Below are 16,940 nucleotides of genomic sequence, written 5' to 3' on the forward strand. Positions count from 1 at the left end.
TTAAAGAAACAATAGAACCAGAAAAATCAATACATCAAACACCACAGAAAAACGATACGGACAAAAACAAACTCAAAAATGTCACTTTCAGACCCTCAACATCAGAACCTAACACACCTGTATTTTTCAAAACTCCAAAGGCTATGTCAACACCTTATCACACTTCATTGCACGAAACAGATGTCGATACAGATGATGAAGATGAAGGAACCACAGATGATAATAATAAAGATGAAGAAGAGAAAAATGAAGAAAAAGAAAGCGAAGAAGATAAAGAAGACAATACAGAAAATGAAAAAGAGGAAGATGAAGAAGAATCCACAGACAACGAAACACAGGAAAATAAGTTTAATGCTATAAACAGCATTCCTCCAAATTTGCCTCCGAATTATTCAAGAACATCAGAAAAATCTTCAAACATCACAAGTGACAGAGAAAATCTTACTTATCATCGAAATAACTATCTTCATTTTCTATCTGCCGATTGCGAGTTCACAATTCCGATAAGCAGATTACTTATTGACATTGCAGTAATAGATCCTGAAGAAATAAAAAATAAAAAACCCATAAAAGGACAAATTCTTGTAACCCCAAGAGGACGATATAACATATATTCTATAATAGCAAAAGATAATTACTATGATCCATTATCAAAAGAAGACATTATTTTAGGAATGCAAAATTTAAAAATACTTCTTTCTAACGAGAAGGCAAAAGAAATAAGAATTTATCGACATGGAGACTTTACAGACGAATTGTTAAAAGGAGAACTAAGACAAATTATTGAATCAGTTTTCTACAATGGCAATATTAATATAACTATGTGTTATGGACAAGTATCTGTTCCTAAAGAAGAAAATAGAGAAGATATCATAAGTGAATTCCATAAAAGTAAAATAGCAGGACACAAAGGAATAGTGAAAACATATAGAAGAATTCGCGAAAAGTTTTATTGGCCACGATTAAGGGAACAAGTGACAGAATTTGTAAGAAAATGTCCCACATGTCAAACACAAAAATTAGTTAGAGTAAAAACTAGAGAACCTATGATTATAACAGACACACCCCTAGATGTTTTTGACAAAGTTTCACTAGACACAGTAGGAAAACTTCCTACTACCCCAGACGGAAATTGTCATATTCTCACAATGCAAGACCATTTATCCAAATACTGTATAGCAGTTGCAATTCCAGATATTTCAGCAACTACTATTGCTCATGCTGTTGCAAAAGAATTATTTTCAGTGTATGGAGCCCCAAAAGTAATTTTAACAGACAAAGGTACTTCTTTCATTGGCAAATTAATGTCAAAATTATCCAAAATTTTCAAAGTGCAACAAGTTACAACCTCTGGTTATAGGCCCCAAACAAACGGTGCTTTAGAACGTAGTCATGCCGTTTTAGCAGACTATATAAAGCAATACACTAAAGACTATGATGATTGGGACAAACTACTGCCCTTTGTAATGTTTGCCTACAATACATCCGTGCATGAAGCCACCAATTTTACCCCTTATGAGTTAGTTTTTGGAAAAACTGCTCGTTCTCCTAGTTCTTTTCCTCAGGAAGTTAAATTAGAAACATATGGTTCCTATTTAACTGAACTTATCACCAAATTAATTGAAATAAGGGCACTAGCAGCTAAAAATCTGATAAATGCTAAATTAAAATCTAAAGAAAGGTATGATAAATCTATCAAACCTTTTCAAGCAAAAGTCGGTGATAAATCTTATGTCATGAAAGAAGGTTTAAAAAGAAAATTCGATCCTCATTATCATGGTCCATACAGAATTGTGGATATTCTAAACAAAAATAATGTTATTCTAATAAATGATAATGGTCACAGGTTCCAAAAACATGTAGATAAGCTAAAAATTGCACATGAATAAGAATAATAACATGATTTTAATTTTTAGATTTCCGAATCCATAATTTTCTCCCCACCACTACAAGGAGAAATGGTATCAGCTTTTACGTTTCCAAAAGGAAAAATAGACAACATATCATACCCAAAAGGAATACTCGAGGAATTAACAGCAGAATACAACCTTAATAAACCCAATTATATAATTGACAAAACCACAGGACCCAATTTTAATAAATTATGGCAAGTGAAGTGCGCAGTAACAGACAATAAGAATAATAACATGTTTGTTGCTACTGGAAATGAGTGCAGAACAATTAGGGAATCGGAACATTCAGCAGCCAAAATAATCCTTAAAGAATTAAATGACACTTATTTCTTTAGCGAAGAAGAAAGACCCAAAAACCTAAAACAAAAAATTTATGTAATGTCCCACGACGAACCATCAGTACTAAAATTAAAACTTTTCAAATGGGAAAACTGTTGTGAATATTGCTATAAAAGAGGGCACGTTAAAGAACAATGCTTTAGCGTAATCAGAAATAAGAAAATATTAAGAAAAGAAAATCCAACAACAAGCGTATCTGACGATTCAGATGAATTTTGGAATTTACCAGCTCCTACCCTACCATGGGACTAAAATAACGCGATAGATTCCAATTAACAGTTATTTCAATAAGCCATGTATAAAATTTTAATAAATTAACTGTTAATAGGAAATTAAATAAAAATAAATAAATAAATAAATAAAATAAAAATAAATAAATAAATAAGGATAATATAATTATATTCAGTTATTAAAAAAAAAAAAAAAAAAAAATATTATAAAAACCTATTATACATATATAATTATCCATAATAAAAAAAAATATATATTATATTAATAAAATATATGTAAATAAAAAAAAATGTATACTTATAATTTAATCAATAAACCAAACAAAACATTAAAATAAGGACGAAAGAAAAGAAGGAAGAGGAATGGTGGTTGCCTTCTTTTTTCCTCTTTATTTCAAACAAAAATAATTATATGTAAATAAATAAATAAATATATAATTACATATAAAAGACGAAAGAAAGGAAGGAAGAGAAATGGTGGTTGCCTACTTTTTTCCTCTTTTAATTAATAAAATCCATAATTATAATTAATTAATCATAATCATAATAATATAATTAAATTAATTAATGAAATAATAATAACAAAATCCCACAATTAAAACAAATTAACTAAGTTATAATACAATATTAATAAACTAATTAAACAATAAATTAATTTTAATATTAATAAATAAAAAAAAATAACTTTGTATCATATATAATCAAAAAAAAATTATTATATATATAAAATAACGTCTGTTAAAAATAAATCTGTTTACAGATGGAAATTCCTGTTATAAGTTGGATTTTAAATGCCAAAGACTACATCACAACAATTAAAGATGGTTTTATACTATGCTTTCAGCTACTCTTACTAATAATAATCATCATCATAGTAAGAAAACTGTACTTGTGCTACTTATTAATAACCACAAGATGGAAAAGAAGAAGAAACCAAACACCAATAATACAAAATTAATAAAAAAAAAATAATAATAATAATAATAAACAAGTCCAACCACTCCCTTACATTGAGGACAATGTAAAGTCTAAGGAGGGAGGAAAGGTCTTAAAAATCTGCAAAAATTTCGACAATTTTAAGCCCAAAAACAACAAAAATAGAATAAAAATAAAAATGAATAGAGCATAAGACAACATCATTCAAATGAGCGCGCCAGCTTTAAGCACGCATCGATTGTACATCGACCGTGCCCGCACCTCTTTTACTATGCATGGCACACCGCGATGGCCGGATAGTGGTTCCACTCAACCACGTGACTAATGCATATAAGTGCCTCCAGTATAATAGTAAGGCGCGCATGCTTTGATTTCTATCATGAAAAAGCGGGAACTGAATTCAAATTCAAAATTCAATTCTCGCTCTTGAATGATAAAATTCTAATACAAAGCTTAATAACAATAATTCTAACCATATTATTAATAATAAGTCTGCATACTATGCTTAAATAATTAACACTAACACTATAAATATTAATTGACAAATTAATATAATTATTAATGATGTTAATTTATATTTATTAAATTATAATTATGTTTATTAATCTATATTTATTAAATCATAATAATAATAATTGTTATTGATACCCAAATAATAATTAAAGAATTACAATAATGATATTAAATAGATAACAATAATTTATTATATAAAGAATCATCATCAATAAAAAAAAAAATTTTGCTTAATTAAAAATATTATTAATACACATATTTAATAAAAATAGTAATAAATATTAAACATAGTTTATTTAAAAATAATATTAATTATTAATTATAAATTACTATCATTATTATTATTAATTATCATAATTGTTATTATCGTTTATTCGTATAATTATTTACATTATTAATTATTATTAACTAATTAACTGTCTTAATTAACAACTAATAAAATGTATAGCCAAAAAAAAAAAAAAATTTTATTATTTATAATAATAATAAATAAATTAATTAATAATCACCTTAAAATAAAATAACAATTTAAATAAAATTGTTATTATTAATTAATAATTTTTGGTATACTATAAATCTATATAAAAAATTATATAAATTTAAAGAAAATAACTCAACAATTAAGGATATCAACAATTTTTAATTTTTAAATAATTATTATTAATAAATAATGACGTTTGAAAGACTCGAATCAAGCCTCAAGTATCAGGCGAGTATAAGAGAGGAGGAGTCGACTCATCGTGCGGAGGAGTGAAAGGCCCCACGCCCACTATCCAATACTCGCGCACTGGGTCTCATGCCTCTCCCCTTAAGCTGAGTCCAGAATGAGAGAGGGTGCGCACCGATGTTCATATCTATAGATATACTAAAGCATGCTGTAGTATACCTATAGCTATGAACATCGGTGCACAGACTCTCTCATTCTGGACTCAGCTACATACAGAGCGAAGCGAGAACCGCTCGACCCGCCATATTGTCGGCCAGACGTATGCTTCTATAATGCATTATTAACACGCAATTTAACACAAATTCTGCAATTTTCTTTTACTTTCTTTTAGGACAGCTTCATTCTAAGGTTATTATCATCGAATAATTGATAAATGAATAATTTATTTAATTAAAACTGCCAACAACAGTTAACAATTGTTTTTATGAGAGTAGTTGTGAAATTTATTGAATCGTAGACAATTGGAGATTGGTTGGATAGAGATATTGAACAAAGTAATAATAAGAAAAAGAAAGAAATCATAAATTAAAAAAAAAATAATATATTCATACATATATTAATACAATAAAATCAATTATAAACATCTTTAAATGCAGAATTGCTCGATGATAATAATTCCTTTTGATAATTAATTGTAATTTATTAATTATTATTTATTGATTGTTATTTATTAATTATTATTTATTAATTATTATTTATTAATTGTTATTTATTAATTATTATTTATTAATTATTAATTATTAACTATTAAAACCAAAAATGTTGTTTTATAATAACTAATTACCCATTTTGGAAAATCTAATGAAATTACATTATAAACAACTGACTTTTTGCAAAATTTATTACAATAATTCCTTCAATAATTATCGATTTTGTAGTATTTGGATGGAATTATTTTTGGAACAATTAACTACGACTAGTTAATTAATTGTTCCTAATAAAAACTATCAACATTAATCAGGCAAATAGTTGAAAAGAAATTATATATTAATTTTAATATTTTATGGTCAACAAATTCAATAAACCTAGCAATTTTGCCGATAAATTATAAATTATGTAAAATAATTGTTATGTCAAATAAGAATTCAAAAAAAATGTATATTCAAATTACTTACCTTTAATTGCGACTAGAACAGCAATGATGTTTTATAAGTTTAATTTTACAATTGTTTTAAAGTTTTAATTGATTGACAATTGCTAAAAATGGAAGTAGAGAAAGAAATGAATTATTTAAATACAATTTTAGTTCCACAAATTAAGCACCTTTAAATTTTAATTTTTGAGAACTCAATTATGAGTATATATTCATAAATAATAGATTTATTAAAAGAAAGTGAATAATTTAAAGTAAGAAGCTTCAATTTTAAAAGAACGAATGAGAGAGGTTTTAGCGAAATAAATAATTGTATACAAAATTTATAAGAATATGTCAAATTTATTCAAACACACACACTTTCACACTACAATAGAAAACACACACACAACCTACATATACTATTAAACGGACATGTATTATAATTATAAAAATACTCCTAAATATATGTAAAAAGAAAAAGAACAGAAAAGAAGAGAAAAATCTTATAAATTGCACAGACCGCACATACACATTTCAAATCTTTTTGGAACCAATTTCGGCAACGGATTTTCCTCCAAGACCACTTTCACGTCCTCAGGCTCCATATACCAGGAAGGCCTTGACTGCGACTCAAAAGAAGGTCCTGCTTGTATCCCAAAAGAAGGCCTTGACTGCAACTCAAAAGAAGGTCCTGCTTGTATCTCAAAAGAAGATCCTGATTGTATCCCAAAAGAAGACTTTGGCTGCGATTCAAAAAAAGATCCTGCTTGTATCCCAAAAGAAGGCCCTGGCTGCGATTCAAAAGAAGGCCCTGGCTGCGATTCAAAATAAGGTCTTAGTTGTGTCTCAAAAGAAGGTCCTGCTTGTAGCCCAAAAGAAGGCCTTGGCCCCGACTCAAAAGAAGGCCCTGGCTGCGAATAAGGTTTTGGTTGTGTTTCAAAAGAAGGTGCTGCCTGTGGTTGAAGAACAGGATCCAGCCACAATGGATCAACCAAAAGTGATTTAACATCCTTTAAGAAAATTTTTGGTTGAAAAATTTTATTCACGATGGAGGACTTCATTGACAGATCTAAAGGCTTATCTTCAATTTTGCATGACGACACAAACTTCGGTGCATCATCGATCCAAACCATAGTGTCCACAATTTTCCTTGGTTCTAATGGTTCTAAAACAAACAATACAAACAACAAAATTATTATAACTAGAAAAGAAAAATATCGTATAAAAATTATCAAAAAGAGAAAGAATCAATAAAGTTATATTAAATACATAACAAAAATAATCACCTGTCAATTCCAATGCCTTTGGTAAACTTGAACATCCCCCGCAATAGCAGCAGCTAGGACGATCTGGTCGTCTATAAAAAAAAAAGAAAGGAAAATGTAAAAAGGAAAAGAGAGAGAGATAAAATACACAAAGGAATTAAAATCATACTCACAGAACAAGATTCAGCATCGACGTCATCTGTGCCGAATCTTCCTGCATCTCCTTTTTCAAATGGCGCAGTTTCTCATTTCGAGATTTAACATCCACTTTTTCTCTATATCCTCCTCGCTTCGGACGTCCCGGACGCCCCATTGCTTCAAAACAATCTACTTCTAATATGGAGTGATGAATAGAAGCCGCTATAACTTGTAGAGACTTCAAAAACTTCTCCAAACCTATTGGGCAATCTCCTTCTCCAGACACTACACAAAAAAATACATATTTTAAAAGAAAAATAACAAAAAGGAACACCAATAAACACTTAAAAAAATTATAACAAAAAGAAGATTTACACTTCTTACTTTTTCAGGATGTTTGTATTCCGCACCTCAAGAAGTCAAACAATTACTGAAGATGCTGCATGTGCTACCATCCTTTATAGGGATGCAAAATGCTGAAGTTGACAATTTGAAATCACCATCATGGGAAACAAAAAGTCAACGACCGTCCTGAAAAAGAAGAAATCCATACCTACCTTAAGAAGATGATTAAGAAAACACAAACAACACATATCATAACACAACAAACACTCTATGTAGTAATTTTATCGTTCTTATCTAAGCGCCACCGAATGTAAGAAGAGCGCAAGGATATTGATATCACTGTAGACACTGTAAGTAGTTCACGATTAGGACATTCTCAATTTCAAAATTCTCAAGTATAAACTTTGTATCTCAATAATGAGACTTAAATTTCATCGAGACGTTGAAAAATGTAAGGAGGGAGGACTGTTACATCCCAGATACATTTTTAATTTTGATTATAAAGGCATATCTGTAATGTAACTTCACTATCTTAATTTCAATACATAATACTCAAGTAAAAAAACGTAAAAATACAATAAATGAGATAGAAGTTATAACTGAAATCTTATACTTTGTCCTACATATTAGAATAATGATCAAAAAAACAAAACCAGAGATAGAAATTAACAAAAATAAAGAACAATGCGTTGAATCAAAAAGTGACTCACGTAAGCTCGAGCGCGCCGGCTATGACCTCTTTCCCGCAACCCGAGTTCTAGGAATCATCGCTTGTAACTCGAGCATCATATTTTCCATATATGAGGTAAAATGTTGGCTAGTTGCCGATGAGACGCATTCTTTCTTCGAATCTTAATTATAAATAGAACTATAATGAATAAGTATTATTCTAAAGAATTGACACCTTTTACCCCCATAATTGTCTACAAACTCTCCCACTTTTTAATAATTTTATAGTATATAAGGCAAAGCTCTTTCAATAAAAATTGTCAAAAGTTCCGGTGCGGTTTATAAGACCAATAGTCATTGTAGAGCGACCCTTCAGTTTTTCATTAAAATTTGTATTCTTTCTCTAATCGGCAACTGCAGTTCGAGTTGTACTCGGTTTTTGTGCAAGTCAATTTTGTTTTTCACTTAGAAACAAGTTTCTTTCCGTAAAAGGTGCAAGAAAAGCAATTTGACACTTAGAATCAATTATTTAAATGAATTAACTGTCGTATTTTGCGTGTCAAGTTTCATTAATTGTAGTTTTTCACCAATTCTTTCTCTAATTGGCAATTGCAGACCGAATTGTACTCAATTATTGTGCAAGTTGCTTTTCTCACACTTAGAAACAAGTTTCTTTCCTTAAATAGGTGCAAGTGACGATAAGTAACACTTAGAAACGGTATTTAACTCTTGAAACAAACGCAAAAACATTAATAAGTTGTGAAAGTTACATAAGTGTAACATAACAAACTTTCTAAGTTTCATTCAATTGAAACAACTGTTGCAAACCAAACTTATAACGACCTGCGCTATTATTGAAATCTACGAATAAACCTGTAATTAAAAGTAAGTAACAATTGTATAATTATTGTAATCATACTATTTAATATTTAAATAAATTATAAAAAGGGAATATTTGTGTTGTTGTAACTCAAAACCCGTAGTTTTGACAAGTACAAACGATCCTACTTAAAAAATAAAGGTCAAGCTTTACCAACTTGACCATAATCAGCCTACCATTCCTCCAAAATTCTATAACCTAACCTAATAACCTCGCCTTCTGCTCGGGATGTAACAGTATTTAATTTTATGTTCTGATTTAATTTTAAAGGGGTCAAAATAAAGTAAAATATATTATGTTAAAAAATTTTAATGTAAATAATGTTATTGACAATTTTTTTTAATATTTGGAGTCATTTTAGTCGACGAAATGAAACTTTCAACAGCGATTCATTTCCACAAAACAAATTTAAAGTTCGAAGGTTTCACCGACCTCGGAGAGTGGACTCCGGAACATCAAAAGCAAAATGAAGAGGACCATGCTTTGGTGTTTATGTACCAGCCGTTTAAAAGATTATGGTTACAAACGCTTAGCTGTTTTTTGAGTGTCGATTGTGCATCTGGCACGGTCTTGCACAAACTATTATTAGAGTGTATTGTTTTGACTAAGAACAGCGGCTTTTTTGTCGATATGACTCCTGGAACCGATATATGTGGAATATGTTCGGTATCACAGACAAAGACATCAACGTATCTCACCCATGCTGTGATGCTGTACGAAGACTTTGGTTCTTCTCTGTATTCCCCTATCTCATTAACCCTTTAACGCCCAAATGTATAAAATTTTGACATGTAGTTTGAGGACTTATTTCGGTACTTAAAAATGAATAGAAAAATTTATCAATCATATTTTCTTAAGTTTTCATATGCGTTCTATCGAATGGCGTTGTAAAAAAATCAAAAATTCATAAACAAAAAAGTTAATAATGTTTTTTATAAAAAATGTCCCATTTTTATCAAATTTTTGTTTAATTTTCAGTTTTTTCTACTACGAAATAGCAAAAAAAAATAATTCCAAATGTTACAAATAACGTGACAAAAATATATAAGCTACACTGAGAGAAGAAAAGCACAGAATCCGTACTGTGTCAAACACCGGCTGTGTAAAATGCGTGTCAGTGCCCGTTCTTAATTTTATTCAGTTGGTGTCATTCATAGTTCAGATACTATGCTCAAGCAGCGCGGCGGCGGTACGAACTAATTAGTACAGGATCTGTTTCATAGCAACCGACAGATACTGTGCTTCTAAACAGTAGCATTTGAAGTACAACATCTGTACCTCAAGCCAAAGTCAAAATCCGTTTCACATTTTAGCACACCTATCACACAGTGGCACTGCTGCTGCGTTTAATTGGAGTACAGATGCTGAAATTTTCCATTTTAAAATCTGTGCTTTTCTTCTCTCAATGTACAAGATAGGACAATAGAGAAAATCTAAAATTAAAAGGGCGGCTCAAAAATGCAGTTTGAAGTACAAATTTTTTTGCAAAATTTCACTCGAAAGTGTGAAATTGTTAAAAGTGTTTAGATTCGTTCGAAACTTGTTACTCGGGGGTTTTTAAGGTTGCTGATTGTAAATCTAAAACTAATTTTCAAAATTCAAAATGGCAGATCCAATATAGCTGATTAATTTTTAAATAAAAACTTATCGGTTTGTTGAATTTCGTTTATCACATTCTTTAGCCGTAAAAATGTTTAAAATAATTCTAATGTCGCCCGACTTTCACTACGTGGAGGTAAACGTGAATGGGACGCGTGTAAACTGTTTTAAATGGCCCTCAAGTAAAAACGCGGTATATTTTCTCGATTCAGGCTCAAGCGGAATTTGCCAGTAACCAAGGACCAAGTCAGTTGTCGAAAGATATTTAACTCCCTCAAATTTCTGCAACAGTTCTTCAATTATCGGGGACTTTCATTATCCGACAAAATAATAGTATTAATGAAACGGGCATCTAAACAAATTCGAACTTCGCCATTTTTTATATTACGATTCTAAGAGGGTTACAGAATTCACTATCAGAATATTCAATTATTCCAAGATCAAACATTTCTTTTAATTTTTTATTTACCGCCGGTCGTAAATTGAAAGCTACAGGGTATGATTTTTTTACTACCGTTTTTATATTACTGAGTTTAATAGAATGACTATATATATTCGTACATCCTGGTTCGTTTGAAAAAACATTCTCATATGTAAGCAATAAATCGATTACTTTCCCTTTTTGTACGTCAGTTAACGAATTTAATCTCGCCACATATTCATAAACTTCATCCTTGAACACATAAGTTTCATTTGTTATTTGTCTCATACATTTTTGGCTCGAACAATTCTCGGGATCTACCAAATGTATCATATTTTCATGACCTTGACTACAACTGATTTCTTCGACCATTGTTATTCCATCCCCCAATCTACACCCGGAGGTTTGGCATCATACCAATTCATATTGTTTATTTCTATTACTCGACACGAACTACTTTTTTCCCTTGCCATACGAAATGTAACTAATTCATTTGGTAATACGTCTCCTTCTAATTTAATACATTGTTTTTCCGTATCAATTACCCCTTTAAATTTCGTAAGCCAATCTATTCCTACCAAAACATTTGTGGTTAGGCCAGGCACCACTAAAAATGGCGAGGACAACTTTAGAGTTCCTATATCGAGAGTCAACTGTATCTGTCTACGAATAGTAGTAACCTTTTTTCCAACTGCTACGCTAACCGTGAGATTACTTACTGGGAGTTCGATTATTTTACCACGTGCCTTTAATTCCTCATAAAATTGTTCTGAAAGAGCGGTAACCTCACTTCCGCTGTCGACTAATACGTTCTCGTCAATTTCGCTTATTTTCGCTAAAATTCGCGGACTCGAGACCTTCATTTTCAATTTTTCTGTGACTACCTTTTCGTCCGTTTCAACATCCCAGCAAAGATCTCTCTTTCCACATCCTGTCTCGTCACATCTAATCGCGTAAGGGCTTGCATTATTTTTGCTATGTCCTTATAATCGATAGTAGCTAAGACTTCTCATGCTCGTTGGGGAAGTTGTTTTACAATTAGATAATTAACCTCGTATTCTTCTAATGATGATAGGCAAAATTTCGCGTTTCTCAATTGTTCTGTATAATAACACAGCCACACAAAAAAAATAAAGTGTCTTGATCTGGGGTCGAGACATATGTATTTCGATGTATTTCGATGCGCTGAATCCGAATCCGCCATCAGAATTTGGCTAATGGGTCCTGGTTTCGTCCTAACCTCAAAAAATACCCTAAAATCGTTAAAATGGTCACTTTTAATTTATCAAAATTAAATCTAACCGCATATTGTTAATTTTCTAAGATCCCTTAATTTAAATCAACTATTCTATAAGCTTTTTAATTCAAAATTCATATAAAACATTAAATCTATCGAACCTAACCTCAAAAACACATCTAAGATTCCAAACAAACAAATTATACCATACACAGCGCAATAAAAATTATGTAAACTCATGAAAGTTACAACTTAGGTGTTTTTATGATTGCTGATTACGAATCCGGTGTTAGTTTATCAAAATTCAAAATGGCGGATCCAATATGGCGAACAATATAATTAAAATTTGTTTGGATTGGCTTGAAAATCGTTACTCGGGGGCTTTTGAGGTCGCTGATGACAAATCCCATGTCGGTTTCTAAAAATTCAAAATGGCGGATTCAATATGGCGGTCTTTATTATTTTAACGATTTTTTTCAATTTATTACTCGCGGTTTTTCGGCACCTTTGATAACGAATCGTATATCAATTTTTATAATCTTAAAGTCTTACGAATTGTTAGAAAAAAATTGTTAGAAAACAATTCGTAAGACTTTAAGGTAATAAAAATCGATATAGGAATCGTTATCAAAGGTCCCAAAAATCCGCGAGTAATAAATTTAAAAAAATCGTTAAAATAATAAAGATCGCCATATTGGATCCGCCATTTTGAATTTTTAGAAACCGACATAGGATTCGTCATCAGCGACCCCGAAAACCACCGAGTAACGATTTTCAAGCCAATCCAAACAAATTTTTAATTATATTGTCCGCCATATTGGATCCGCCATTTTGAATTTTGATTAACTAACACCGGCTTTGTAATCAGCAGTCATAATAACACCTAAGTTGTAACTTTCATGACCTTACCTATTTTTTATTGCGCTGTGTATGGTTGTTACGTCCGAATTCGTAACTATTTTTATTTTTTTTGTAATCACTATTTAAGTATTTTAGGAATAAGACACCTTTTATATTATTTAAATTCAAAGGAAATTCCAGGAAATATTGTCTTAGAATTAAGTTTTTTTTTAATTACACAATTAGTAGAAAAGATGTAATTCATCACTATTAATCTGCTCACCATTTTACCTTTTACGAATTTATCTAAAATTATTCAATCTATATTAAAAAAATAACTAAAAACTGCAATTTTTTATGTTTTCTTTGGGTGTTGTCAGAGTAATATTTTAAAAAAATATAAAATATTACAATTTTAAAAAAAAATACGAAATCAAAAAAACACATCTATAAGAAATTGTCAGAATCATCAAAAAACAACTTCACAGGAAGGACTTTTAAATGTATTGGTAAAATACCAAGGAAAAGAAAATACCCACACATTGGCAATATAGAATAGAGAACATCGAACTCTATCACGCCACTTTTAAAGAATTTGCAAGCTTGCAAAAAGCTTGCCTAGCAACAATGAAGTTCGAGGGGCCGTGTGCAACGGCATCCCCCACTTTACTGATTCTGAACCGATTTCCAGGGTGTGACCGATTATTCACATTGAACAATCGAGGAGTTTTAATTAGTATTTCCCGCAGAGCGGACGTTACCATTTTTTTATATTTTGTGATTTAATTCCCGCAAAAGGCGGAGGTTTATATTTTTTTTTGTCCCCAGAATTAAGGGTTGATTTTGAATTGCTATTGATTAATTAATTAAAGTGAATTGAATTGAAATTTTTAATAATCTTTTACGCGAATTGAAAGTAATTAATAAAAAAGAATACTAAGTGAAATATTATAATTAAAAGAATAATCACATAAAATACAAAATAAGTAAACTAAATAAAAAGAATATCGTTCAAAAAAAGATTGTGTTGATAAAGTGAATTAAAGAAAAGTTTGAAGTGGAATAAGTAAAATAAGATAGGGAGTGTTAAATATTAAACCTCTGTCTAGTGGTTTGAAAGTATTTTTGTCATAAATATTGTTGCCAAATAGTATCAGATTTGATTACAAATTTAAATTCGGTGAACCCGAAGTTTAAATATTAAAATCAATTTTGATATTCTTCTTTGATCAAGCCATTTAAAATATTATGCTGATAACAATTAAAGAATAAATTCAAAAGAGATAATTGAAGAAGTACACAAAGAAAATAACTAAAATAAGAAAAAATTATTAAGTATAAAAGATTCTATCTCAGGTGTCAATCTGAGTAGTCCACCTGAGAAAAGTAATAGGATACTTTTCTGTTCTGGATAAAATTAATAAAATTGTAAGTTGGTGAGTCAATTATTAGTTATCATACTGTTTTACACATGGTTACATTTACACATTAATATATTCTCTATAAAAAAAAATATAATTAAAAACAAATATTATTTCTTATTGTAACTAATAATATTCAAATACTACACAAGTTATATTGTTATACACGAATTAAGAATTTACAAGGGTATGTTTTATTAAAAGGGATATTTTGTCATATTAATTATTGTTTATTATTAAAAATAATCTTTAAGGGAATTAAAGATTTTGGTCACTTTGTACGACTTTTATGCTAATTCAAATCACACATAAGAGAAATAAATTAAGATAAATCATGTATTACTCATATTACTCAGCGTTTCATTGAAATTCTACCTTACTATTGCCACCTTTTCCTTTTGTCTTATTTCAATCAAAATACCGTCTAATCGGAGACGTTGAATTAATAACGTACTTAAAGAAGGGATCCTAATTTTTAAATAACAATCTTTATTATAAATAAACTTAATGTTCATTTCATACTATATGAAACTGAGTTTTGTCTTGATTCTAAGACTATTAAAAAAATTCTTTTCTTAATACAGTTAAGTTCGAATTCGATCAAAATATAAAAAATCTTTTAATTAATTATATTTAAATTATAAACAATCGAATTCAAACATAACAATGGTATAATTTGTTTGTTTGGAATCTTAGATGTGTTTTTGAGGTTAGGTTCGATAGATTTAATGTTTTATATGAATTTTCAAATAAAAAGCTTATAGAATAGTTTATTTAAATTAAGGGATCTTAGAAAATTAACAATATGCGGTTAGATTCAATTTTGATAAATTAAGAGTGACCATTTTAACGATTTTAGGGTATTTTTTGAGGTTAGGACGAAACCAGGACCCATTGGCCAAATTCTGATAGCGGATTCGGATTCAGCGCATCGAAATACATCGGAATACATATGTCTCGACCCCAGATCAAGACACTTTATTTTTTTTGTGTGGCTGTGTAATCTTGTAAAGATCGGTCATTTAGTTAAAATCGACGATTTTCCCAAATAGATTTCGCCAGCATGCGCGCTTCGATGGAATAGAACTCGTCTAAGAATTTATCTTTAAAATGCTAATAGTTTATAAAAGGAAATGTTCTCGCATCATGCCACATTCGGGCTTTTCCCACTAACGCGTCCTCAATTATAACTAATTTTAAATTTTCTGATACATTTTTTCTGAGAAAATATTTTTCTAACTCTTTGATGAATTCAATAGGATTTTTTTTTATTCCGTCGAATTTTGGTACGGGCATCAAAACTTGCATAGACTCGAAATAATTTAACATACCTCGTAAGAGTTCGTCTGGTACCCCATTTTTCACGTTATTATCACTATATTCATTTTTGTTATAATGTTCGTCTTTATCTATTTGTTTACTTTTATTCTTATATCGTTGATTATTTAATTCACGTTTTTGTGTTTCGTCAAAGATATCTACCTCGCAATGCCCATCATGATTACCCGACAAATGAGTCACATGCTTACCATAATTTAAGAAATCAAAATTTTCTGTTTGACAAAATACATTTGTTTTTTGTGTTCCACTCAAGCCAGCACCATCGGTCCTGTTGTTATTGTTTTCGATTAAAGTTTTGAGCCGACTAATTTCCAATCGTAATGTCTCGTTTTCCTTATCTGCTTGTTTTCGTTGAGTATTGACTCTCTCCAATTCGCTGGTCAATTCATTAAGTTCAGCTTGTTGTTTAATATACAATTCATAAGCCTCGTCGTCGACCTTGGAGCGTGTTTGTGGAGCCATTTCATACAAATAAAATCAAAAATTAATTACAATTTTATAATTTGTCAATATTCTCATTTCAAAAATATTCTTTCTTTAATATTCAAAAACTTGACTGCCTCTAGTTGGGCGCCAATTGTAATAAATACTTAGTTATTTATTTAAATCTGGTCTGAAATATAAAAAATTATTACACAAAATCAAAAATGAATTTAGGCTTTAGTTTATTTTTCTCGAGAATTATAACAAATTAGGATCCAATTATAATAAAAAATCATAACAAAATATTATTTCAATAAATTTACCATTCGAACCACTCTCACACAGATATGTACACACTACGCACACTTAGAATGTTTATACAATAAAAATTTACGTTGATTCGAAGTCAAGATCTTGTTAAATTAAAAAAAAAGATATCTTGAAATAAATAATTAGAATAAAATGTGGTCAGAGACAAATATAAATTAAAATGAAGGACTCACCGTAATGGTTTAAATAATTATACATAAATTGGTTTGTCTACCGACAATGTCAAATAGTTCTCGTGATCCGAGTAACATAAAATTTGTGTACTTTTGCTCTCGAAAAAGGCTGGAGATACGATCGT

General features: G+C 29.9%; 1 protein-coding gene across 1 annotated transcript; it reads right to left on the minus strand.

Moving 5' to 3' along the window:
- Positions 1-6,236: 6,236 nt before the first annotated feature.
- On the minus strand, positions 6,237-7,855 carry LOC122505699. The gene is made up of 3 exons (XM_043617482.1): positions 7,172-7,855; positions 7,020-7,090; positions 6,237-6,898 (listed from the first exon to the last, which is right to left on the minus strand). The coding sequence occupies exons 1-3, from the start codon at positions 7,309-7,311 to the stop codon at positions 6,237-6,239; spliced, it is 873 nt and encodes a 290-aa protein (XP_043473417.1). The 5' UTR covers positions 7,312-7,855.
- Between the last annotated feature and the right edge of the window lie 9,085 nt (positions 7,856-16,940).

The sequence above is a fragment of the Leptopilina heterotoma genome, unplaced genomic scaffold (assembly GCF_015476425.1).
Source record: "Leptopilina heterotoma isolate Lh14 unplaced genomic scaffold, ASM1547642v1 Lhet_364, whole genome shotgun sequence".
Classification (NCBI taxonomy): Eukaryota; Metazoa; Arthropoda; class Insecta; order Hymenoptera; family Figitidae; genus Leptopilina; species Leptopilina heterotoma.

Coding starts and splice junctions, on each gene's coding strand:
- LOC122505699 (XM_043617482.1), bottom strand. CDS start 7,311: ATGGGGCGTCCGGGACGTCCGAAGCGAGGAGGATATAGAGAAAAAGTG. Junction 7,091..7,171: donor TCGATGCTGAATCTTGTTCT/GTGAGTATGATT, acceptor TTTTTTTTATAG/ACGACCAGATCGTCCTAGCT. Junction 6,899..7,019: donor AAAGGCATTGGAATTGACAG/GTGATTATTTTT, acceptor TGTTTGTTTTAG/AACCATTAGAACCAAGGAAA.